General features: G+C 37.2%; 1 protein-coding gene across 2 annotated transcripts; it reads left to right on the top strand.

Annotated features, from left to right (window-relative positions):
* Positions 1–573: 573 nt before the first annotated feature.
* Positions 574–24,271, top strand: LOC128205835 (nuclear hormone receptor HR96-like). Of its 2 annotated transcripts, none has more exons than XM_052907838.1 (10): positions 574–625; positions 1,883–2,365; positions 6,760–6,848; positions 7,208–7,361; positions 11,529–11,657; positions 15,491–16,692; positions 17,800–18,025; positions 18,903–19,042; positions 19,706–19,796; positions 21,465–24,271. In XM_052907838.1, the coding sequence occupies exons 2-10, from the start codon at positions 1,918–1,920 to the stop codon at positions 21,698–21,700; spliced, it is 2,715 nt and encodes a 904-aa protein (XP_052763798.1). In that variant the 5' UTR covers positions 574–625; positions 1,883–1,917; the 3' UTR covers positions 21,701–24,271. The 2 variants fall into 2 exon arrangements, with proteins under 2 accessions (XP_052763798.1, XP_052763799.1); XM_052907839.1 differs by having other exon boundaries at positions 607–673.
* The last annotated feature ends 1,228 nt before the right edge of the window (positions 24,272–25,499 follow it).

A 25,499-nucleotide genomic window follows, 5' to 3' on the forward strand; every position in this document is an offset into this window, starting at 1 on the left:
TCATATAACTAAAACACACTCATAAAAATGAAAATGGTATAGTATCGTTTATACGACCATACAGTACCCCCAGCAGAGCTATTGAAAAGTGGCGCAGTATAAATGCATACAACAGAGAAATAGAGTAATGCATACAGCATAGGCAAAGAAGGGTATTCACATTTGCATACAACATACACAAAGAAACGCATAATATATAGAATAAGAACAAAATTTGACATTGAAATTTAATTTATGCAGTACACTTATCGTCGTATAAGTCAGATACAGTTAGGCTTCGCCTCGGACAAAATTGGTGTTCGTCTTAGCGAAACGGCTTCTTACGTCTGTAAGAGGACACTTTTGAAGAAAAACTCGTTCTTTATTTTTCACACACACACACACACACACACACACATATATATATATATATATATATATATATATATATATATATATATATATATATATATATATATATATATATATATATATATATATATATATACAGTATACTTAATTTTGTATTGAGTAAGGGAAGTAACTGCTACATATCCAAAATGGGGGATATTGGTTCCCGCAGTTGGCCTCGAAGTATGAAACCAGTAAGGCGGATGTAGTTCTAGATTGTCAACAAAAATGCACGGTAATGCAGAGTTTCACTTCTAAATTAGAACAACGCCAACACTAATAGGTGACAGATCTGAATTTTGCAATAGTTGAATAAAGTATTTTTAACTATTGTATAAGAACATGCTTACGGTATTTTGCACGCTGTCGTTTTGATAAATATGAAATGTCAATTGTCATGAACAGATGAATGCCAAACCAAAGCTTCTTTAAACATTCCCCACCACACTAGCTGCAGTTTTGCTCTTGTCTAGAGTCGTCTGACACAACTGCACTTAACTCAGAGTTCAGTCATAATAAGTATCAATGCTGATTTAATAGTAATATTAGTGCGTAGAATGCTGTTTCCGACATTTTCTTTTGATACATATGGATTTTTAAAATGGAAACAGGTAAATGTGTATATTATAGTTTTGTAGATCATCTTCACTTATAGTAACGCCAGGTCCTCTTAGACAAATCCATACTGTAGTAAAATTCGACAACTCTGTGGCTAATATTCAATCACACTTTCTGTTAATGCTTGTGTCAGACCAATATTTATCTTTTAATAACTGTTTAAAAAAAGTAATTTTTACCTTTAAGTTTTAATAAATTTAAAAATCTGGTGTATGTTTTTATGGTTCTACAGTATCATGTTGGTTTTCAAAGGGCAGTTACCCGTGACTTTGTTTAGCATTTGATTTATAACATAAGTCAAAGCATGAAAGACTGAGCAGAATCATAGACGCCAAGGTTGGATATTATTAGAAATTGATTTAAAACCAGTTTTTCATATTTTTGTCATTCTCTCACGTAATAAAAATGTAGACCACAGCTAGTATTAAAATGTTATGTAATTAATAATATAATGTTATTATATTGTGGCGGCATGTGTAAAATATGGCATCTTGTTCAATATTTTGACCGATCCCTCAAAACATAACACAACCATTTAACTCTGCAGTATCCTGCCCATCCTTTAACTTGTGAAATGATATAATTGCTATATTTAGTCTTGTGCTTCATTTTTTACATGTGGCACTGTTAGTGTTATTGAGTACCAATTATTAAGCTAATTTTTTTTAAATAAAATGCTCATGATCATGGGATACTTGCTATTTATAGTTCGGGCATTCATCTACATGTGTAACACTTTGACTATATAATCAATAGTCAATTAAGTTAACTTAAGGTATCATTTTTAATAATTCACAAAAACATGTGAAACAAAATTTATGTATATGTGTGATTTAAATGTTAATTCACAGTGGCAAATTTTTGTGAATTTCAGAATCTTAGATGACACGTTGAAACATATAAGGCAAAATGTCTAATAAAACTATCAGGACAGTACTTGCCTCTAAAGAGCAACCATCTATTGCCACTTACTCCAAGATGCCTCCAAAGCTAAATCCAGATGTGCAAGATGCATTGCGGAACAGGAAAACCTTGACCCCATCTGCAGTGTCAGTGAATTTTCAAGGGACAACACAAAATGAGAAAAAGCCTGTATTTACAACAGCTATTTATGTGGGAAGTAAAACTTTGTCTGATAAACCAAAGTCAGGTGGATCAGTTAAAGCTGCCAATCAGAATGCTGGAAATATTCAGAAAACAAAGGAGCCAATAGAAATGGAGAAAAGGCAGAAGTCAGGATCTGGTGTGGTGGCAGGATCGGATGAATCGTCCAATGGGATTAAACTTGTTGGATTTAAAATGATGAATGAGTCTGACACAGGGCAAACAGATGCATGGAAATCTAAGTCATGGACAGGTATGTGTTAAAACATTCAAAATTTCACAAAATAATCAGGTCAAAAGTTATTTAACATGATTGTCAGAAAACTCATTAGTCATTACATTGTCTTTGAATATTCTGAAAACTCATAAACTCATTTAATATTGTGATTTTTTAAGGCCCTGAAGATGGGCATATTAAAATCGCACCGTCCCTCTGTCCGTCCGTCCGTGTGTCCGGCTCAATAACTCGTGTCCGGGCTGTAACTTTCCCTTGTATGGACCCAAGACGACGTGTCGCGTGCAAGACCCATGTCCCTACCTCTAAGGTCAAGGTCACACTTAGTGTTTATTCACAATGGAATGCTGCATATAAGGACATAGAGTATAGGTTGCCGTGTCCGGGCTGTAACTTTCCCTTGTATAGACAGATTTTAAAATAACTTGCCACATGTGTTCGGCATACCAAGACGACGTGTCGTGTGCAAGACCCGTGTCCCTACCTCTTAGGTCAAGGTCACACTTAGTGTTTATTCACAATTGAATACTGCATATAAGGACATAGAGTATAGGTTGTTGTGTCCGGGCTGTAACTTTCCCTTGTATAGACAGATTTTAAAATTACTTGCCACATGTGTTCGACATACCAAGATGACGTGTCGCATGCAAGACCTGTGTCCCTACCTCTTAGGTCAAGGTCACACTTAGGTGTTTATTCACAATGGAATGCTGCATATAAGGACAAAGAGTATAGGTTGTCGTGTCCGGGCTGTAACTTTCCCTTGTATGGACAGAATTTAAAATAACTTGCCACATGTGTACGAAATACCAAGGCGACATTTGGCGTGCAAGACCCGTGTCCCTACCCCTAAGGTCAAGGTCACACTTAGATGTTTATTCACAATGGAGTGCTGCATATAAGGATACAGAGTATTGGTTTTTATGTCCGGGCTGTAACTTTTTCTTGTATGGACAGATTTTAAAATAACTTGCCACATGTGTTCGACAAACCAAGACATCGTGTCGCGTGCAAGACCCATGTCCCTACCTCTAAGGTGAAAGATACACTTAGTGTAACTGTTTATTCACAATGGAATGCTGAATATAAGGACATAAGAATGTAGGTTGTCAAGTATCGGTGGTATTTTTTTATGTTCAGAGGCAATTTAAAATAATTTGCCATATGTATTTGTTTGATCTTTAACTTTTCATGTACTGACCTTGTTCATAGGTCAATGTCACATTTGGGGGCATTCGTCACATACTGTGACAGCTCTTGTTTGATACTATTAAAAGCGATATGACAAAATATGTTATAAATTGTTAAAATCTGTTGAATAATATTTCAATATTAAATAAAAATGAAGTATTGAAATTTCATAAATAAAAATCAAATATAAACAACATAATCATCAAATAAAAAATGAGCAAAACTTTGTTATGAAAGGAGCGAGTGTTTGATGTTGGTATGCAGGGGCGTAACGTGAGCAGAATTGAGTTTACTCGAAATATGGTATTTGTTTGCGGGGGGTCCGGGGGTCCTCCCCCTGATTTTTTTTTAAGAAAAACGAAAAATTAGGGGTTTAGGGGCTTAAATTGATATCAACTGTATTGTTTTTATGTTGACTTTTTGTCTAGTTTTTCAAAATAAAATGAAGGAGATCATATATGACTTGCCAGACTTTTAATAAAACACTTTTCATACGATCTAATATATGAAGGTTCAAAGTCATGATCTACTTCAAATGTATAACTATCAGTCGTCATAGTTTGGTAAGTATAAATGACTACAGACGTTATATAATGATTTTAAGTTAAGAATTGATATATTGTTCTTTTTCAATGTTTAAACACAAATTATAAGAGCTAGTCTTCTGTTCTTGTGTCTAGCAAAGATGTCGACCACTCTCTCGGGACTGATCTCCCTTTCTCTGTAAATGTTCATCAAACCTAACCCAGAGAGCCGTTCTGTTTTCATGGTGTTTCTCAGATACGTTTTAACGCGCTTCATCGACCTTTCTGCTGTTGCCGTAGAAACTGGCATAGCCAGTAAAACTGACAGGCACATTCTTCCAACGGGGCTCTTTTTACAGCTGTTTCAAGTGAGTCGGGGACATCTTCCGGCGTTACTGCTGTCCATCTAGTTTTCCAACGTCGAACTTCGTTGCAGAATTGATCATTGTAGCTGTTGATATCAGCCTCAAATTCGGTAAAGATTTGCTGCACCGTCTCATTTTCCAGCTCACCAACCTGGTTTGGAATGAGGTACTGCGCCCTAAAACGCCCATGTGGAACAAGAAGACAATCCCTCAATTCTGTAATGAGATGGTCTACAAATGTATTGTACATGTTTTGTCTTTGGATACAAAATACCGAAGCCAACTATTTTCTGTCAACCACTTATGGTTCAGTTTTCGAAAGCACCCTGCTTGATATCTAAGAATAAATAATATCATATGTAACTATAAGCAAGTGAAAAATGAATTTTCAGCAGTTTTTTTGAACTCAACAAAATAATAAAAGAAAAAGAATTGTTAAAGGTTCATGATAAGGGATATTATTTCATTATTTTTTCATATATAGCAATAATTGCAAGGTGTTTGGATATATGTGCTCAATATAACATAATAATATGCATTGCTACTTATTTATTTGTATTGTACAGGTTAAGTAAAATATCACTGATATATTTTAAAGCAAAAAATCATCTTTGAATATCTTGAAATATTATCTACAAAAAACATTGAATTTAACGATTCAATGAATGTATATCTAGTATGTTTACCTGGATGGAAAGGCATATCTGTGCGCCATATCCCACTTCGATGTCAATATCTTTAATTTAAAGTTATTGTCTGCGTTCTTTTTTTCTTCAAAAACATCTGGATACAAAGGATCGAACGTCATGTTTACTGTAGACGAAACGACCATAGGAAAACGGCGATGTAGACGATAAGGGAAGTAACACGTTAAACATAATAGATACTCGAGCTGGGTTACCGGTCATAAACAATATTGACACAGCGCTAGCTCTACTGGGCAACTAAATAATTGGCGTATTTTAATATAAGAGTTGGAACACTAGTATATTGTATCTGTTTAATACTTACAGTAAGTAAGAGTTCATCTATGTTAGACCCCCCTACATCCATTCGAAATATTTTTATTGTCTTTTTCGCATTTAAAAGTGATTTATTTTTTTTACCTTCAATTCAAAAGTTTACTCGAACGAGTAAACGAGTATGCCACGCTACGCGCCTGGTATGGATGGATGTCACAAACTTTGTCCATCCCAAATCCATTGGCCAGACATCACTGAGTTGTGATATTTATTGAGGATTCCCTTCATGGTTGGCAAATAGTGGGGAAGACAGTGGGTTTTCCTGGTGACCAATCTCCAGTTCTAACACTGGAAATATACTTATTGTTTCCTCCATAAAATAAATGGTAACGAAATATAAATAAATGAACAAACCTTTTTTTAGCCATTTCTGTTTCAATACTGAAATATGTCCGCTGTGGTCAAAATTGGTCCACTGGCAAAGTGTAGATTTTAGAAGCCCTGGGCAAAACATAAATATATTTATACAGTTTATGATTTGAAAGCATTGGACATCGTAATACACAAAGACATGATTATTGACAACATTTCAGATTGATTAGAGTTATTCATTTACAAGTAACACATAAATAACGCCTTGTATATAATACTAATGTTTGAAAATGGATTGAGCATTTTTTATGTTTTGAACCATTGAATAGTAGCAGTGCAAAGCCCTCCCATATCTGCAACTGTCTGTTGAACAATTTGTGGGAACATCAAAAGATCGTCTGAATGGGTGTATAAAAACTGTATATGTATGATGTATCACAAGATAACAGGCTAAATTTGAACAGCCATGCACTTGAACAAAAGTCTGAGATGTAAGGGTATGCAATTGCTAACAATATGATTAACAGTCCACAACTTGCACAGCTGTGAATGACAACACCACACGGTGACATCAAATGTGACTTCAAACCCTTAAAAAGTCTGCCTGTTCTTGTAAAGGGAGTATATCATGACATTGTCATTGGTGCATGATAATGGCAATGTTAATGAGCACTATGCTACTGATTGACAAGAAAGTTTTGCTCAGTTTATTTGCAAAAAGTGGTTCATGAAACTAACAGTCAATAGAGCGATAATATATATATATGATATGCACAAAGCAAAAAACCCCAAACTATTTTAGACATGAAATAAAAATATTTATAAGTATCGTACTCTCTGAATTATGATAGAGCCTACACCAGTCTACTGTTATTAAAAACACCACAAAAAATGTCAGAAAAATATATTTCAAACTGGACACAACATTTAATGACAAAAGAATATATGTAAAAAATATTTATGATGTTAGGACTCAAAAATATGTGTGTGTATTTCAGCCTCGAAGCTGCCACCATGTCGTGTCTGTGGAGATGACACCTCACCCCGGGGCCTTCACTATGGCGTTAACACGTGTGAGGCATGCAAGGTCAGTGTCTACCTGTTGTCCTCCAGTTGTTGTTTTTTCACATTATTTAGTTGATTTTGCAGTGACCATTCAAAGCATGTTCCTCTCTGAGAAACTTTTGAGAAATGGCCTTATTTTGTGTTAATTTTAAAATCACATGAGAAACACTAAGTCGTGACCTTATTATGGTGGCGTCATCTCAAACAGTTTCGACCTGACATAATGGCCACTCTTACTTAGCAACACGGGGACCTTAACTTATGAAAGCAATTGAATTTTGACTGCTGTGTAAATAGCAGCACTGATAATAACAAACTGAAATTCTAACAGAGTCAGTTGATCCCTAAATAGTCTCCTTATCTGTTTTCTTTTGGTTTTAGGCATTCTTCAGACGAACATTAAAACGTGAGAATCAGGACTACCAGTGTACATGTCCACCGGAAGAGAAACGGCTTGGAACTGACATCGCCAGAAAGTTCTCCTGTCCGAAATGTCGCTACGAGCGTTGTATTAAACTCGGCATGTCAAAGGATGGTAGGTGTAATTACTGTTGTCATTCTCTTGCATTGTTTTTGAAAGCCCAAACTCGGTCATCAAAATTAAGAGTTTGGTAGAACACGCCTGATGTCTGTGCTTTTGAAAGCCCAATGTCTAATCTTTTGAAAGCCAGATGTCTATGCATTTGAAATCCAGATGTCTATGCATTTGAAAGCCAGATGTCTATGCATTTGAAAGCCAGATGTCAATGCTTTTGAAAGCCAGGTTTCTATGCTTTTGAATGGCATAATATAAATGAACAAGTCTGTCTTTATAAATTCCAGAATTCCAGAATGCTATTCCAGGAAAGCATTTTACCATTGGGGCTTGCTGGCTTGTGCTAACTTCAATCACTATAATATCTGCTTTTTAATGGATCTACGCTAAATGATGTATATGATCATCGAAGAGTTTGCAAGCTTAATGCATGTTTAATGTACAGCAGCTTAATCATTAGTGGACGAGAATGATTTATAGAGCTTGTTTATATGATATCAATAGAACATTCACAGCATCTAAGCGTCAAGCCATCATAAACTGTTAATTTAAACTTGTGTTTATTTTACAAAAATGTGAAGAAAGTTATATATTGATTTATGCTTAGTCACTCTTGTTGGGACCATGTTTGGCAAGAGTCTGTGGTCTTGAGTAGTCGAGGAACCCTGAGGAAACCTCACTTGTACAGCTAGGTGAACACCAACTCACATGGGCCTAAGTCGGGAATCGAAACCGGGTTGCCTTGGTAACAAGCGAGTCTGTTAGTTAATTTGTTGGTCCAGTCTGTCTTCATTGATCGTCTTTAGTTTCTTATGGTCTGTCTGTGCCCTATAATGGCTGCATTATGGCTTGACCTCTGGGGCTGTATTCAGAAGAAATTCTATTCTTATCCTTAGACACGTCTTGGTGATTCTTCTCAGTTGTTTGGTCAACTATTTTTACAATCAAATCAGAACTCGTTATGTTCTACTCTTAAATTTAAGTTGGTTATTGCATTCAGCCCCTGATCTCTGAAGAAAGAGCTACATGATCATGTAGTTATTATACAAAAAACAACAAAGTTTGGTTGTTCGTTTAGCGCAGTGGTTAGCGCACTCGCTTCTCACCAAGGTGACCCAGGATCGATTCCCGGCTTGGGCGCATGTGAATTTGGTTTGTGGTCGCCAAGCCTGACAAGTGGGTTTTCTCGGGGCACTCCGGTTTCCCCCACAACACAAGACCACACTCTGGAGCAACATCATTCAAATGAGAGTGACTAAGTATAAGCTATCATAGCTTTTTTCACAATCGTTGTAAAATATATAATGTTTAAAAAACAACAAAAACAAAAGCTAGCATGTAGGAAGAATAGGTTTAACCTGGATTTTCACAGGGAAGGTTTTGCCAATTCCACACAATTTGCTGAGCAAAAATTGAAAACAAAATCAATATTTGTTTTAATATATATATATAGTTTAAATGAAAGAAATTGTTATTTCATTCTAATGTTTGGTGTAAGAATATCGATGTTTATTAATAATAATTTGTAATTCAATTGCATTTTCTGTTTAAAAAAATGGTAAAAAGGTTTAAATATCGTTGTGCTAAAATAATAATACAAACAGTCTTGCTTATTTGACAATTTTCAAGTTCATCAAGTAAATTATTGGCAAATACAGTATGAGTGATTGAATAGGGGAATTTGAATCTTCAAGAGATTAAATCTGCACTCACACAGATTTATTGTTTTGACAACTTGTAATAATTTTTTTGTCTTGGAAAGAGCCAATTTTGCTTAATGTCTGGAAACCAGTGTTTTAAGATTGTTGACAAAAGAGCAGATCACAGTTTTTGTGTCGCCTGAAAAGATGACATATAGGGGTTACTTTTGTCGTCGGCGGCGGTGGTGTCGGCGGCGGCGGCGTCCGCGTCCCATTTTCGCTTGTCCGGGGTATATCTCCTAAACTATTAGTGGTATCAACTTGAAACTTCATATGTACATAGATCTAATTGAGGGCAAGTGCAGTGCACAAGAACTGTTACTCTTGCTGCCATATTTTTAGAGTTATTGCCCTTTGTTAATTTTCTTGCTTAGGTTTTGTCCGTGGCATATCTCGTAAACTATAGGAGGTTTCAACCTGAAACTTATTCCGTAGGTATATCTGATTGAGGGTTCAAATGCCACCTACACTTGAAAGTTAAATGGCAACATCATTTTCTATAAATGAATAAAATGCCAATCTAACAGCTATAATGTCGACAGTAAATAATTCGTCAGGCGACACATCCGACTCGCGGAGTTCTAGTTTATATTTACATTCGAAAATTGATGTTTTATAGCTAATAGCATTTAAGAAAAATGAAATTTTAGACAGTTAATCATACAATTGAGATCTGTTCTATTAGGAGTTATCTTATATGACTGAATTGAAGGCACTGAGAGGCTGATTCTGAGACATTTTTTTTTTAAAAAGGTCAAAACTCTCAATTTGTGAGAGTGCAGCTTTAAATCATAACAAAAAAGTATTTATGACAAATGTAGTATGAGGGGATAGGGGGATTAAATCTTAATAATAGAAGTATTTATGTCCTAAAAAAAATCAGAACATTAATAAGAACGCCAACATTCCACAACTTCTAAAACTGACTATTATGGTAAGTGTTAATGTTTATCAAATTTTGCTTCTTATTTTTTCAAAATTTTAAGTTAGTAAATTTTTTGGATTGTCTTTCCGGTAATTTTTGAATGAGGAATTAAATTATTTTTTTTCAGTTGTTAACTTTTTTACTTGAGAATATTTAGATACAATATATACATTTAAATAATTAGTGTACAACTGTTTGTTAAAACAATGTACAGTAATTTCAGGTCGGGAATGGTACAGAGTTCTACTGATTAAAATGTACCACAATGAAACTTGATTCAAGTTATGAATATTGAAATGTTTATTGTAAAGGAATACTAGCTCAGTGCAATCAACTAAGAAATCTGATCTATGAGACATTAATATCCAGACAGCAAAGTTTTTTTTCTCAGTTGTTTTATTGTTTAGCATAGGTGGCACTATAAGTCAGTGGTTTTTGTGTTGTCTGCAAAGCTGATGGCAGACAAATCAGGATTACCTTGTTTGGCGACAGTGTTGGCCACATCATGTTTTATGTTTCACTCAATTCTGACCAGACATTCAATAACTTCAGATTATATTTACATTAAAATGAGTTGTTTTTTTCACAATCACTGACTGCAACTACCACCTGTGGTATGTGTGTAAATCTATGTCTAGGATATTTTTTTGGCTGAACCCAAGGTTTTGAAATATTTGATGTCTGAAAACAACTACAAAGGGTTATTCATTTAATTGTATAAAACTCTTTGCAGGAATTTTGTACCTTGATTTGTTCTTATATTATTTTTTTTAATAAAGCTGTAATTTAAAGTTTAATACTTAAAGATGCACTCTTACTCTCAAATAAGATTTACCACAATCAATACAATTGTTTTAATTTACCAAAAAGGCTGAATAAATGTCGAAAACAATGGTTCTCATGAGGGATACCTATAAGTTTAATTTGAAAGAAAGGTGCAGAAAACATGGTATTTCTACCTCATGACACGATAGTAGATCACAGTAAATCTTTTAGCATTCAGTTACAATCTTGTTATCAGTAATTAATATTTTCCATAATGCATAATTATTAAGTAGTTAAAGGTATATCACTCTAAATTTATTGTTGTTATACATGTGTGTTTATTGATTTTGAATAAGAGTGTCACTTGAAATTTACACGCAATTCCATATTTCTTACAATAAGCAAGATTTTTGGTCACCTGTTTTTTTCTCTTTCAATTTTGAAAGATTTTTGCACCTCAGCTTGGGAAAATGTGTTGCTTAAATCCTTGATTGATCAATCAGCTAATAAAATGAAGGATTTGTTATCTCAGGAGTTTCCCCTAAATTATCTGTCAAGGATCCCCCATTTTCTCCTTACTGCCAATATCTTGGACCCTAATTTCCTAGTTACTGTCAATCCCTGACATCCTCAAAGTTGAGTATTAATCATTATATTTGTCCCCTCAACATTACCAGAAACCGTGAATGTGTAATTCATGAACCCTCAGCTAACAATTCCTCACAAAAAAACTGTTATCATGATGATAGGATTTTCTATTTTTTGCAATATTTTCAGCCATAAAGATCGGGCGGTACACAATTGGCAGAAAGCGACAGAACGATCAGGAAGTCAAGACTCATGAACAGAGAAAGGAAAGACTGAACAGTGAAAGCTCAAAGAGTTCTGGGTCTCCATATAGCACAGGTGAGTGACTGAACAGTGAGAGCTCAAAGAGTTCTGGGTATCCATATAGCACAGGTGAGGGACTGAACAGTGAGAGCTCAAAGAGTTCTGGGTCTCCATATAGCACAGGTGAGGGACTGAACAGTGAAAGCTCAAAGAGTTCTGGGTCTCCATATAGCACAGGTGAGGGACTGAACAGTGAAAGCTCAAAGAGATCTAGGTCTCCATATAGCACAGGTGAGGGACTGAACAGTGGTAGCTCAAAGAGTTCTGGGTCTCCATATAGCACAGGTGAGGGACTGAACAGTGAAAGCTCAAAGAGATCTAGGTCTCCATAAAGCACAGGTGAGGGACTGAACAGTGAGAGCTCAAAGAGTTCTGGGTCTCCACATAGCACAGGTGAGAGACTGAACAGTGAAAGCTCAAAGAGATCTAGGTCTCCATATAGCACAGGTGAGGGACTGAACAGTGAGAGCTCAAAGAGTTCTGGGTCTCCACATAGCACAGGTGAGAGACTGAACAGTGAAAGCTCAAAGAGTTCTGGGTCTCCATATAACACAGGTGAGGGACTGAACAGTTGGAGCTCAAAGAGTTCTGGGTCTCCATATAGCACAGGTGAGGGACTGAACAGTGAGAGCTCAAAGAGTTCTGGGTCTTCATATAGTACAGGTGAGGGACTGAACAGTGAGAGCTCAAAGAGTTCTGGGTCTCCACATAGCACAGGTGAGAGACTGAAAAGTGAAAGCTCAAAGAGATCTAGGTCTCCATATAACACAGGTGAGGGACTGAACAGTGAAAGCTCAAAGAGTTCTGGGTCTCCATATAGCACAGGTGAGGGACTGAACAGTGGGAGCTCAAAGAGTTCTGGGTCTTCATATAGCACAGGTGAGAGACTGAACAATGGGAGCTCAAAGAGTTCTGGGTCTCCATATAGCACAGGTGAGGGACTGAACAGTGAGAGCTCAAAGAGTTCTGGGTCTCCATATTGCACAGGTGAGAGACTGAACAGTGAAAGCTCAAAGAGATCTAGGTCTCCATATAACACAGGTGAGGGACTGAACAGTGAAAGCTCAAATAGTTCTGGGTCTCCATATTGCACAGGTGAGAGACTGAACAGTGAGAGCTCAAAGAGTTCTGGGTCTCCATATAGCACAGGTGAGGGACTGAACAGTGAGAGCTCAAAGAGTTCTGGGTCTCCATATAGCACAGGTGAGGGACTGAACAGTGAGAGCTCAAAGAGTTCTGGGTCTCCATATAGCACAGGTGAGGGACTGAACAGTGGGAGCGCAAAGAGATCTGGGTCTCCATATAGCACAGGTTAGGGTCTTAACAGTGGGAGCTCAAAGAGTTCTGGGTCTCCATATAGCACAGGTGAGGGACTGAACATTGAGAGCTCAGAGTTCTGGGTCACCATATAGCACAGGTGGGAGACTGAACAGTGAAAGCTCAAAGAGTTCTGGGTCTCCATATAGCACAGGTGAGGGACTGAAAAGTGAGAGCTCAAAGAGTTCTGGGTCTCCATATAGCACAGGTGAGGAACTGAACAGTGAGAGCTCAAAGAGTTCTGGGTCTCCATATAGCACAGGTGAGGGACTGAAAAGTGAGAGATCAAAGAGTTCTGGGTCTCCATATAGCACAGGTTAGAGACTCACAGTGAGAGCTCAAAGACTTCCTGCTCTCCAAATAGCACAGGTTAGAGACTCACAGTGAGAGCTCAAAGACTTCCTGCTCTCCAAATAGCACAGGTTAGAGACTCACAGTGGGAGCTCAAAGACTTCCTGCTCTCCAAATAGCACAGGTTAGAGACTCACAGTGGGAGCTCAAAGACTTCCTGCTCTCCAAATAGCACAGGTTAGAGACTCACAGTGGGAGCTCAAAGAGTTCTGGGTCTCCATATAGCACAGGTGAGGGACTGAACAGTGAGAGCTCAAAGAGTTCTGGGTCTCCATATAGCACAGGTGAGGGACTGAACAGTGAGAACTCAAAGAGTTCTGGGTCATCATATAGCACAGGTGAGGGACTGAACAGTGGGAGCTCAAAGAGTTCTGGGTCTCCATATAGCACAGGTTAGAGACTCACAGTGGGAGCTCAAAGAGTTCTGGGTCTCCATATAGCACAGGTGAGGGACTGAACAGTGAGAACTCAAAGAGTTCTGGGTCATCATATATAGCACAGATAAAAGACTGAACAGTGAGAGCTCAAAGAGTTCCGGCCCTCCAAATAGCACAGGTTAGAGACTCACAGTGGGAGCTCAAAGAGTTCTGGGTCTCCATATAGCACAGGTGAGGGACTGAACAGTGAGAGCTCAAAGAGTTCTGGGTCTCCATATAGCACAGGTGAGGGACTGAACAGTGAGAACTCAAAGAGTTCTGGGTCATCATATAGCACAGGTGAGGGACTGAACAGTGGGAGTTCAAAGAGTTCTGGGTCTCCATATAGCACAGGTTAGAGACTCACAGTGGGAGCTCAAAGAGTTCTGGGTCTCCATATAGCACAGGTGAGGGACTGAACAGTGAGAGCTCAAAGAGTTCTGGGTCTCCATTTAGCACAGATAAAAGACTGAACAGTGAGAGCTCAAAGAGTTCCGGCCCTCCATAAAGCACAGGTAAGGGACTGGGTCTCCATATAACTCAGTTTAATTATGGGAGAAAGTAGGAAAGGTGTGGATGGAGGAAGCAGAAGGGGGATGCACATGTTTAACAGTGTATTTTCCAAAGTTCTGGCTCACCATTTAGTACAGGCGAATTACTGGTATGGGAGTGATTGAATAAGGTTTTGATGGAGAAATGGGTTAAGGCTATACATGTTTACCAGGAAATACAGTCACTAGTAACAAATCAGTGAGAGCTTCAAGAGTTTTGGTGCTCCATTTTTCACAGGTGAATTACGGGTGTTATAAGATAGGCTGTTGATGGAGAAAGGTGTGGGGGGAGGGGGTAAGGCTATACATGTTTACCAGGAAATACAATCCCTAGTTCTTATATATAGTGAAACTTGGAAAGGTAAACAAGAGGTCAGGCTCACACTTGTTCATGGTTACTAGTAAGTAATATTGATCAAAGAGATAAAAAGTCACCTTTAATAGTCATTTCAGGGTGAACGCGGTTAAGTGGTATTATGTTATATGCATTTGTCTCTCATCAAAGATACCATGGGTTTGATCCCTACTAGAGGTACTTTCTCATTGCCTCAAAAAAAATGTTTTTTTCTTTTTGGAACTGCTAAAGTATAACAGTCCGTTTATTAGATCATAAAAGCAACAATGTCACAGGTAATAAAGTAATACATAGACAAAGATTTTAAAATATATATATATACACTCAAAGTATCTATTGAAAAATGTAAATCTGTTTCTGTTGGACTTGTAAATTATCAGCTTTGGTCACAATCATGTTTAAAGAAATTAGTATTAACTTAACTAAAGAGGTCTTGAAAAACTTTTTTATGCAAGAATTAATGATTCCTGAATTAATTATTTAAATGCAAAATCAAGGCGTCATTGAGATGCCATGCAACTTGTGACTCAATAATCATTTGGATTTATTATTGGGACTCCAGCGAAAAATGGCTGACACATAAAGATTACTTTGTTCGGCCACATAAATAAGTGATTGATTATGGGATTAAAAGGTCAAGGTCATGGTAACCTTCACAAAAAGTACAGGTGCTCTCGACATGGGACATATCTAATTAATGGAATTTAAGTTTTACAAATAAATGTGACCAATTTTGTTAAATTATTCATGTTTCTCCTGTTTATTTGGACTATTATGAATATTGACATATATTTGTTACATACATCTTCCACTGTGAATGAAATCCTTGCTTAAATAATACTATATTTTCTATCCTAGGGCAATCGGTGAGCTCGCCTGAAGAAGTAGCAAGTGACATTGACAATTTGACCTTAAAGGACCCTAAACCTGTGCCAGCGCGGAGCGTTAAGAAGTTGCGACGGTCGGACGGCAATGATCCAGAGACTGGTATGCTCTACAGATCCATGACAAACATCATATTCCACTCACTTCTTAAAAATCAGACTGATATGACACCAGCAACTCCAAAAGATGACTCTGAAACAACACCAATGGAAAAACTTTTTATGGAGCCGTTTGACCTACAGGCTGTTTCTATGTCCATATCCAATTCAGATCATGGGACGTCACAGTTTCAGTTTTCATCGTCCACGAGCATCCCTGACTCACTCATGCCACAGACATTTAATGTCACTCTTAATTCACCATTTTCTGGGATGGGGGAGAGTAACACTCTCGACTCAGTAGATTATCTAATGAAATCACCAGAAAATTTGGGAGCAGTTGAATTATCACCAATTGAGAACCTTTTAATGTCACCTCCCTCCGTTTCCATGACAACTAATGGCAACACTGTACAAATCTCTGGTCCGGCTTACACATCAAGTCAAAGTCAATCTGATGCCTCTCCAATTGAAAGTCTCCTAATGTCACCTCCGTCAGACAGTTCGCCAGGCAGTGTTGCGATGCCTTCACCATCCGTAAGTTTCCCTGACAGCGGCTTTTCTCAATCAAGCTTCTCCCCACAGAGCCAGAGCGAACCCTCAACAATGGACAGTTTGCTTGTATCCCCTCTCTCTGCTCCCACTTCTGACAAAATACACGCTTTTGCGGAACAAAGCTATGCCCAAAAAGAACAATCGGTCCCTTCAATGTGGGAGCAGGATGAAAAACAGGTAAATGGGGATCAGAGTCTTCATGAAGAGGGTGAAGTTACGTGTGATGGGAATTTTACCCTGAAACAAAACTGTGGAATGACTTGTGATTCGAATACCTACGAGTGTGATCTTTTTGATGATGTTTATCTGCAGAACTTTTTTCCTAGAAATGAAGATGCCCTAGAGCATGAACTTGAATTCGGGAAGGGTTTTGAGATGTACCAGGATTTTTATGATAATGATTTCAGTGTGGATGAAATGGAAGGAATTATTAAGAAATTAACGGAACTTGCGATTTCACAGATAACCAAGTTTGAGATGTTGACATGCTCCGAAATCAAGCAGAGACATAAAGCTTACCTTGTGAGTATTAAAAGCAATACATAATAATAGTGTACTTTACATAAATGTGTCCCTTCTTTGTTTATATAAAGTTGATCTGTCCGTATATCAATGTATTTTAATAAAAGTTTTTATGACGTCAGCGGTCCATATCATGTTCTTGGCTGCTCTCGGCTAACGCTTGGTCCATATACAGCTTCGGGGGCTGACAGGCCAGTCCTTATGTCATATGACCCTCAGTGGTGTGTAATATTTCTTAATTAAATCTTACCTTGTGAGTATCAAAAGCAATACACACTATTACTTATTAGATCTTACCTGGTGAGAATTTAAAGTAATATACTATATCAGATCTTACCTTGTCATTATTAAAAGCAATACACAATAGTTTTAATAGATTAGAATTTTAACCCTCACATTTTGCGTACGGATTTTTTTTAACTATTTTCACAGTCTGGGTGTCATTATTATTGAGAATTTTTACTCATTGGTTATTTTGAAGAAACAAAAAGGTTAAAGTCTTGACATTATAGCCGCTGTGGAAAACACTTTACCCATGGCTATAACTGAAAAAAACATTCATGAAAATTAAATGAAACTTGGTATACATGTTGGAACCGTGGGTGATTGCTCCTTGATGCTCTTGTTTTCTGTAGGCAATGACTGGAGCACTTTCCGAGCTGTTTAGATTGCCTAAGTCTTCTATAGTTTAAAGGTCACATTCATTTTGCCATGGCCTACATGCCCCATCACCAGTGTAGTGACTATTGGAACTACTTTTAAAAGTTAGCTTTCACAATGCCATATAGGTATTTCATTAACGATATATAGAAGGTAGATAATGGTATCAATGCTGTTCCCAAGGCAACCTGCCCAAACACACAAACAAATCCCAATTAAGGATTGGGGAATGTATTTATGGACTGGTATTTTAAGGGGTAAACAGTTTTTATTAAATTTTACCAAATAATGCTTTAGGTTATGAATAATACAAAGTTATTTGTTCCATGTCAAATATGTGGCATTTAAATTCATATATTGAAGCAAAATGCTGACAAGTTTTCTAATTATGTGTGAGCTCTTTTAAAGAATAATAATGGAAAAAATCCCTTATAATTTTGTTCACAGGAGCAGTACAACGCCAAGTTAAGTATGTTTGGACAGATGAAGATCTCAACAGAGGAATATATGTCATTCTACAACCAAACAGGAATAGATATCGATAATCGGCAGCAGTTGGTGATTGAATGTCTTAAGTATTTTGAAACGACCATCAACAACATGGTCAAGTTTTCCCGCGGAATCCCAGGCTTCAACGACCTTGACATCAATGATCAAGCACTGCTTCTTAAAAGTAAGATAATCATTTTAAATTTAAAATTAGTAATTAATTCACATTTTCCTAAAGTGCATTGTTTAGTTAGTAGTTTAAGGGTTATCACTCAAAATTTATGTTAGTCATAAATGTGTTTGTATTGATTTTGAGTAAGGGTGTTACTTAAAGCCCATTTCTAGGGAGACATCTACAGTGTGTGTATACCATGTGATAAATTACGTCATATATGCTACATCGGAAGGAAACATTTTGCTTAAAATAAAGACTTAAAACAAAGATAACTTTTCTTTTACTATTCTATTTTTAATGAAACAAAGGGCAGTCTATGCCGCTTAAAGAGCCACGCTTTCGTTTTATTACCGGAGTTTGATAAGGTGATGAGCTTCATTAAACACTTCGACAAACCTGTTTCCAAAATAATGTTTTGACAGTGCTCCGTCAGACAGCCGTTTTGTGAAAAGGTTTGTCGAAGTGTTTTAAAAAACAAAACTCTCAATCAAACTCTGGTAAATGAATGAATGCGGGGCCCCGTAAGCGGCAAAGACTGTTTCATGTAAAATGGTGAAGAAATAGTGAAGTTATCTTTGTTAAAAGTCTTCATTCGAAGCAAAATTTTGCCCTCTGACGTAGCATTTATGACGCAATTTATCACGTGGTAAACACACGCTGATCTATGAACTTAAAAAATCCATCAAAGGAAGCCCTGGGTGTTGATGTTTTGTGCTGCAAAGTACCAGTAGTCAACCGTACATTTTCTGTGTTACTATTTGAGCATGACATGTTTAAGGACCCAAAGTGCGTGCTGTCCTCTCTGAATGTTGCCACACTGTTATAGGACAACGAAATATCTTCTTGACTACATCAAGAAGTTTCTTACTTGACCTGTCCATTTCAGCATCAAGATTTGAGCATGACATGTTAAAGTTTGGCGGCCAGAAGTGCATCCTGTCTTCATTGAATGTTGCCACACTACCATGGGACAAGGAATACCACGTTGAAGAAATAATGAAGGTTTTGCCACCCAACTACTGTAAGGTATGAAGCCCACAAAAAATGTATGCTGTTGTGTTATTGGGACCTTGTATAATAAATAGCTTTTTATGCCCCTGAAGGGAGGTATGCATTGTATAATTATGTATGTTTTAATAGTGGTTTCACAGTCCACCCATCCGTCTCTCAGTTACTCTATCATATCTCAGTTGCAACTTAATTTCAAGCTTCACAGAACTGTATAGCAGCATGGGAAAGTGTTTTGCCGATGGCATTAAGGCTTTCACGCCTCTTGGGCAAGGTCAAACATAGGCATTTTATACTCCCAATAAACAAAGTTTTGAGGCGCCATATTGGTCACCTTGTGATTGGTTGGTCGGTCCTGTGCAATTTTTCCTGTCCATAGCATAACTTGAAAACTACTGGATGGAATTTAATTAGACCTACATACAATGGTTAAGCACAACAAGAGGATATGCAGAGTACAAGAACCATAACTCTATTGCATCTTATCACAGAGTTATTGCCCCTTGTTATATATAAGCATGTATTTTAAATTAAGTCAATGAAACGAAAGTATTTCAAAAGTATGAAATTAGTTTAACATATGACCAGTGAGATACTTAAACAAGGACTTATAACTTAAGTAAATAAATATTAAATTTTTATTTAAGTTTATTTATGTTAAGAGCTGTTATTTGTTTGCAGCAAAAAATGGAGGCAGCCTCACGTGTAAACGCCTTGCAGTTGACTGTGGAGGAGACATGTGTCGCCAGGGCCCTTGTCATAACTTATCCAGGTAGTAAAGAGTGTGTGGAGTGAATGAAGAGTGTTTGAAAATAATTGAAGAGGGTGTGTAAAAGTAATGAAGAGCTCAGAGTGAATGTACTGTAGGTGGTGTAGAACTCAGAGTTGATGTACTGTAGGTGGTGTAGAGCTCAGAGTGGATGTACTGTAGGTGGTGTAGAGCTCAGAGTGGATGTACTGTAGGTGGTGTAGAGCTCAGAGTGGATGTGCTGTAGGTGGTGTAGAGCTCAGAGTGGATGTACTGTAGGTGGTGTAGAGCTCAGAGTGGATGTGCTGTAGGTGGTGTAGAGCTCAGAGTGGATGTACTGTAGGTGGTGTAGAGCTCAGAGTGGATGTACTGTAGGTGGTGTAGAGCTCAGAGTGGATGTGCAGTAGGTGGTGTAGAGCTCAGAGTGGATGTACTGTAGGTGGTGTAGAGCTCAGAGTGGATGTACTGCAGATGGTGTAGAGCTCAGAGTGGATGTGCTGTAGGTGGTGTAGAGCTCAGAGTGGATGTACTGTAGGTGGTGTAGAGCTCAGAGTGGATGTGCTGTAGGTGGTGTAGAGCTCAGAGTGGATGTGCTGTAGGTGGTGTAGAGCTCAGAGTGGATGTGCTGTAGGTGGTGTAGAGATCAGATGTGCTGTAGGTGGTGTAGAGCTCAGAGTGGATGTGCTATAGGTGGTGTAGAGCTCAGAATGGATGTGCTGTAGGTGGTGTAGAGCTCAGAGTGGATGTGCTGAAGGTGGTGTAGAGCTCAGAGTGGATGTGCTGTAGGTGGTGTAGAGCTCAGAGTGGATGTGCTGTAGGTGGTGTTGAGCTCAGAGTGGATGTACTGTAGGTGGTGTAGAGCTCAGAGTGGATATACAGTAGGTGGTGTAGAGCTCAGAGTGGATGTACTGTAGGTGGTGTAGAGCTCAGAGTGGATGTACTGTAGGTGGTGTAGAGCTCAGAGTGGATGTACTGTAGGTGGTGTAGAGCTCAGAGTGGATGTACTGTAGGTGGTGTAGAGCTCAGAGTGGATGTACTGTAGGTGGTGTAGAGCTCAGAGTGGATGTACTGTAGGTGGTGTGAAGCACAGAGTGGATGGGCTGTAGGTGGTGTAGAGCTCAGAGTGGATGTGCTGTAGGTGGTGTAGAGCTCAGAGTGGATGTGCTGTAGGTGGTGTAGAGCTCAGAGTGGATGTGCTGTAGGTGGTGTAGAGCTCAGAGTGGATGTACTGTAGGTGGTGTAGAGCTCAGAGTGGATGTGCTGTAGGTGGTGTAGAGCTCAGAGTGGATGTGCTGTAGGTGGTGTAGAGCTCAGAGTGGATGTACTGTAGGTGGTGTAGAGCTCAGAGTGGATGTACTGTAGGTGGTGTAGAGCTCAGAGTGGATGTGCTGAAGGTGGTGTAGAGCTCAGAGTGGATGTGCTGTAGGTGGTGTAGAGCTCAGAGTGGATGTGCTGTAGGTGGTGTAGAGCTCAGAGTGGATGTACTGAAGGTGGTGTAGACCTAAGACTAAATGTACTGTAAGTGCCATAAAGTTGAGATAAATGTAAATGAAAACCTCAAACATTCAAGTCGCTGGTATTTTTGTGAGTCCATCGGGCAATGCCAAATTAATTAAATAATTGTGGCATAACTTTCCAAAAATAACTTTTCTCACAAGTTCTTTAATTTTAGTATGTGCTATTCAATTTCAGATCGAATAAATCTGAAGGATCGTGACAAAGTTGAGGCCATTCAGAGCAAACTATGTAAATGTTTGAAGTATCTGACCAACAAGCGCCCGGACCCCTTTGACCTTAATAGCCTGATTTCCGTGGTAATGGAACTACGTCACCTGGCAGCATGGGACTTGAAAAATTTGCAGGACATATTTGAAGTCTGGCCCGTAGCAGGGAACCATCAGCTCGTTAAGGAGTTTGTCACATTCTAGTTACAGGGACAGTGCTGAAAAACCTTTGTCAATTTGTTATCATGTGTCAATTAATTTGTCATGAGTTTTTATTGTTTGATTTTGTGTTACTTTATCTTCATTATTGTTGACACTTCATGGAAAATTGATTCAAGTTAGCACAGTGTGTGTTTTTAAAATGGAATTCCCTATTTTACAATATTTCAAATTCAAAATACTTCTTAGTATTATTTGTTGCGATTTAATTTTAGATATTTTTAGATATACTTGGCCAAAGATCAGAGAGTGCAGTAAAACTGTTGTAGCTTTTTATAACTCCTTTGTGTTGTTAAGAGGTGGAAATTACAGTCTAAGAGAGACAATCTGTACTCAGAGAGTGTTTTTTGTTTTCTCCCTTTTCATTGTTAAACTGTGTTGATTGAATCTTGACGATTTCTTCATTTATTTATTTATTACCCAATGTTTTCTAAACAGTGTCCTTAAACACCTGCATTTTTAGCTTACACAAACACAATATGTTCAAAGTGATCTATCAGTATGTTGTATATTACCCATACATACATACATGGTCTGGATCAAAATGGCCCCTAAAAGCCATGCATAGGTCTTCATGGGCCTCTTGTTTTCTACATATCAAACTCTTTCTTATGATACAAAATAATACTGGGTCACCAGGCAGCCAATTTCTCTGTATTGTACATCTGATTGCTTACACTTGGAACTTGATTATTATGTTCACTAGATTGTTGCTGTTGTTGTTCGTTATTAAAGGCAGTCAACTTCATTTTATTAAAAAAAATATTAATAAAGATATGATAAAAAGAAGTATCACAAAAATACAAAAAAAAATATTCAAAATTGGCCAAATTCAACCTATAGAACAAGTTAAGAAATGAGTGTGTTAAATTGCTGGCTTAGATCAAAATGATTTGGTTCTAGTACATACAGTTCATGCAGGATGTCCATTCTAAAAATGAAACGGGCATTCTGAATGGAGATTTTGAAAAAAATGTGTTCCATTTTTGTTGCTTTATTTTGCAATTTTCTTAAAGCTTGAGCACTGATTATGTTATAAATATATGGTACAAGAAGTGTATCACTAATTTGTATTTTATAAGTTTTATACAAACATTTGTGCTTGGCTGCCTTTAAGCTGTTTTTTTTAAATATTTTATAGATTGTTTATATATTAAAAGTTTCTACTTTAAAGCATTCTATCAATGTCAGAAATGTAGCTGTGATTTAGAATGAAACTGCATGTACATATTTTGTTTTTGATCTCCGCTTTTAATTGTTTGTTTTTTTAAGATAAAAAGTCAACATATTGTGACATGTTGTGTCGTTGACATGTTAGTGTTGGTAGCTTGAGCATCTTCATGCAAACACTTTAATCATGGCCCAACCATTTAAAACAATAAATGGTATTCACATGAAACTTAGTACAAATGTTGCCAGTAACAAAATTCAAACTTGTAGCAAGGCCCATAACTCCTGCTTTAATGATTGTTGAGTTATGTCCCTTTTTTATTTTACTAAACAGTCAACAACAGACTTGCTTTGGTAACCATTCATAATGCTTTTGGTAATAACAAGTTTGATATCTCAAGAGAATTGTTTTATTTAGAAAAATTATCAAAGCGCTGTAATACAATGAACATGTATTTTGGGAAAAAATTTCTTAGTTAAATAGATTATATCCCTATTAAAGCAAAATATTGACTGTTGTTCTATTTCTGTATTTTTGTTGTGTTCAAGAAAAATACAGTAGATGTATGTTAATAAAACTGGTAAATGTATTAATATATGTATGACGTGTTTTGAGTAGGTGAGGGCTATTCCAGTAAAACATATAACCCTGGGGGGGATGGCAATTATTTAAATAGATTATAGGTAGGTGTTTTTTTCCGCTTATTTGGACCCCACAAGGGTAAATTTGCTTCAGTAGGGGGGTGGCATAATTTAAAAGTGCCTTCCCTCCGGGGGGTTATATGTTTAAATGGAATAGGCCTGACAGTAATCAAGTGGTACAGGTGTTTGTCTCACCCAAGAGGTTGTGGGTTTTACCTCCACTGGGGGATCCTTCTCATAACTACTCCAAAATGGACACCAATACTGGATTTACTTTCCAGGAATCAGACTCATGGGTGCTTTATAAGCTTTAGTCAAAATTGAGATAAAAAAATCAGTATAAACTAATTGCGTTAATAGATTGTTGTTTAGCTCGTCTATTTAAAGAATAAGGAAGCTTGACTCGATGTCTGGTTACTGTTTTAGGGCAAGTTGGCATTTTCACTCTCAACTCCAATACCCTTCATTTAATTCACCTAATACTTCAAACAGTTGTATAGGATCATCACACAATTAGGTTTCATATTTCCATATTATCTTTAATACAAATTATGGCCCCTGATTGATTAGGTTAAAGTTTAAGGGCACATTGTGTCCCGTTTAAGTTTAAGGGCAAGTTTGAATTTTCACTAATTACCCATATACCTTTCATTCAATTGGCTTAATACTTCACACAGTTGTAATACTTAACAGAGTTGTTCGCGGCTATCACACAATTAGGTTACATATCTCCATATTAAACATCCATATTAAACATAAAAACAAATTATGGCCCTTAAATGACGCCATTGTTGGTGTGGACATGCATGATGGCAGGGTCAAACTCACATAATTATGTTATCAAATAATTTGATCTATGTTTGACATATGGTGACCAAACTTTGTATAAAGGAAGGGTTTATTGTGTTTGGGGCTCCTAGGATGAAGGTTAAGGTCACTGTTACTTAAAATAGAAAAGTGGTTGGTACTGAATAACTTTAGTTAAGATAGACATATTGCAACCAAATGTGGTATATAGGAAGAGTTAATAGAGACCTTTCATGGGGCTATGTTTGGGGCGCTGCCCATCAAGGTCAAGGTCACTGCTACTTAAAATAGAAAAATGGTAGGTACCAAATAACTAAAGTTATAGTTGACATATTGTAACCAAACTTGGCATATACGATGAGTTTACGGAAACCTTTCCTGGGAACATCACTTTTGCATTTATTTCTAAGACAAAAGGGTGTAGAGTCGAGCGCTCTGTTCTATGACAGCCGTTGTTTATTTATAGCATTTTTCATTTAAGTTGAAAATGTTGGCTGTAATTTTGAATGGAAGTGGATGACTTTGTACATATTTCGGTTTTGTGTTAGTTTTTGATCTCCATTTTATCTCGTCTGTTTTTGAAAAAACAACAACAACTAAATGTAGAAGCCTTGGTGTTGTTGCCGTGGCGTTGGTGTCATTGTTGTGGCGTCAATATCATGATTGGTGTTGGTACACATGTTGCCAGCAACAAAATGCAAATATTTACCAAGGCAGATAACTCTTGTGTTAATTATTGTTGAGTTGTGTCCCTTTTGTTATTCAAACACAACAAATGATGAGCGCTTCATGGTATCCATTGGTGGTGCTTTTGTCCTTAACAAGCATTGTATTGGTTCTTGTTTTATTTAGAACTCTGTAATGCAAAAAACACATAGTTGGAATTTTATTTTACGAAAAAAAAATATTAATTTAAAAAGAGTAGTATATTGACAGTAGGAGTAGTTAAGTAGGACATTATTATAAGGTACATTATCTCAACTTATTATTGGGTGAACAAATCAAATTTCTTACAAAAATTGTAATTTGGTATCACTTTATATCCCTCAAATTTCAAAAGATCACCTCATCCTGTTATTAATTGGTCTCGAATATGTAGCTGTTATTGTTATTGTTAGTTTATACATAATGAACATTATTTAAAGACCTATCGTTGGACAAAACA

The sequence above is a fragment of the Mya arenaria genome, chromosome 10, assembly GCF_026914265.1.
Source record: "Mya arenaria isolate MELC-2E11 chromosome 10, ASM2691426v1".
NCBI classification, from domain to species: domain Eukaryota; kingdom Metazoa; phylum Mollusca; class Bivalvia; order Myida; family Myidae; genus Mya; species Mya arenaria.

Coding starts and splice junctions, on each gene's coding strand:
- LOC128205835 (XM_052907838.1), top strand. CDS start 1,918: ATGTCTAATAAAACTATCAGGACAGTACTTGCCTCTAAAGAGCAACCA. Junction 2,366..6,759: donor GAAATCTAAGTCATGGACAG/GTATGTGTTAAA, acceptor TGTGTATTTCAG/CCTCGAAGCTGCCACCATGT. Junction 19,797..21,464: donor CCTTGTCATAACTTATCCAG/GTAGTAAAGAGT, acceptor ATTCAATTTCAG/ATCGAATAAATCTGAAGGAT.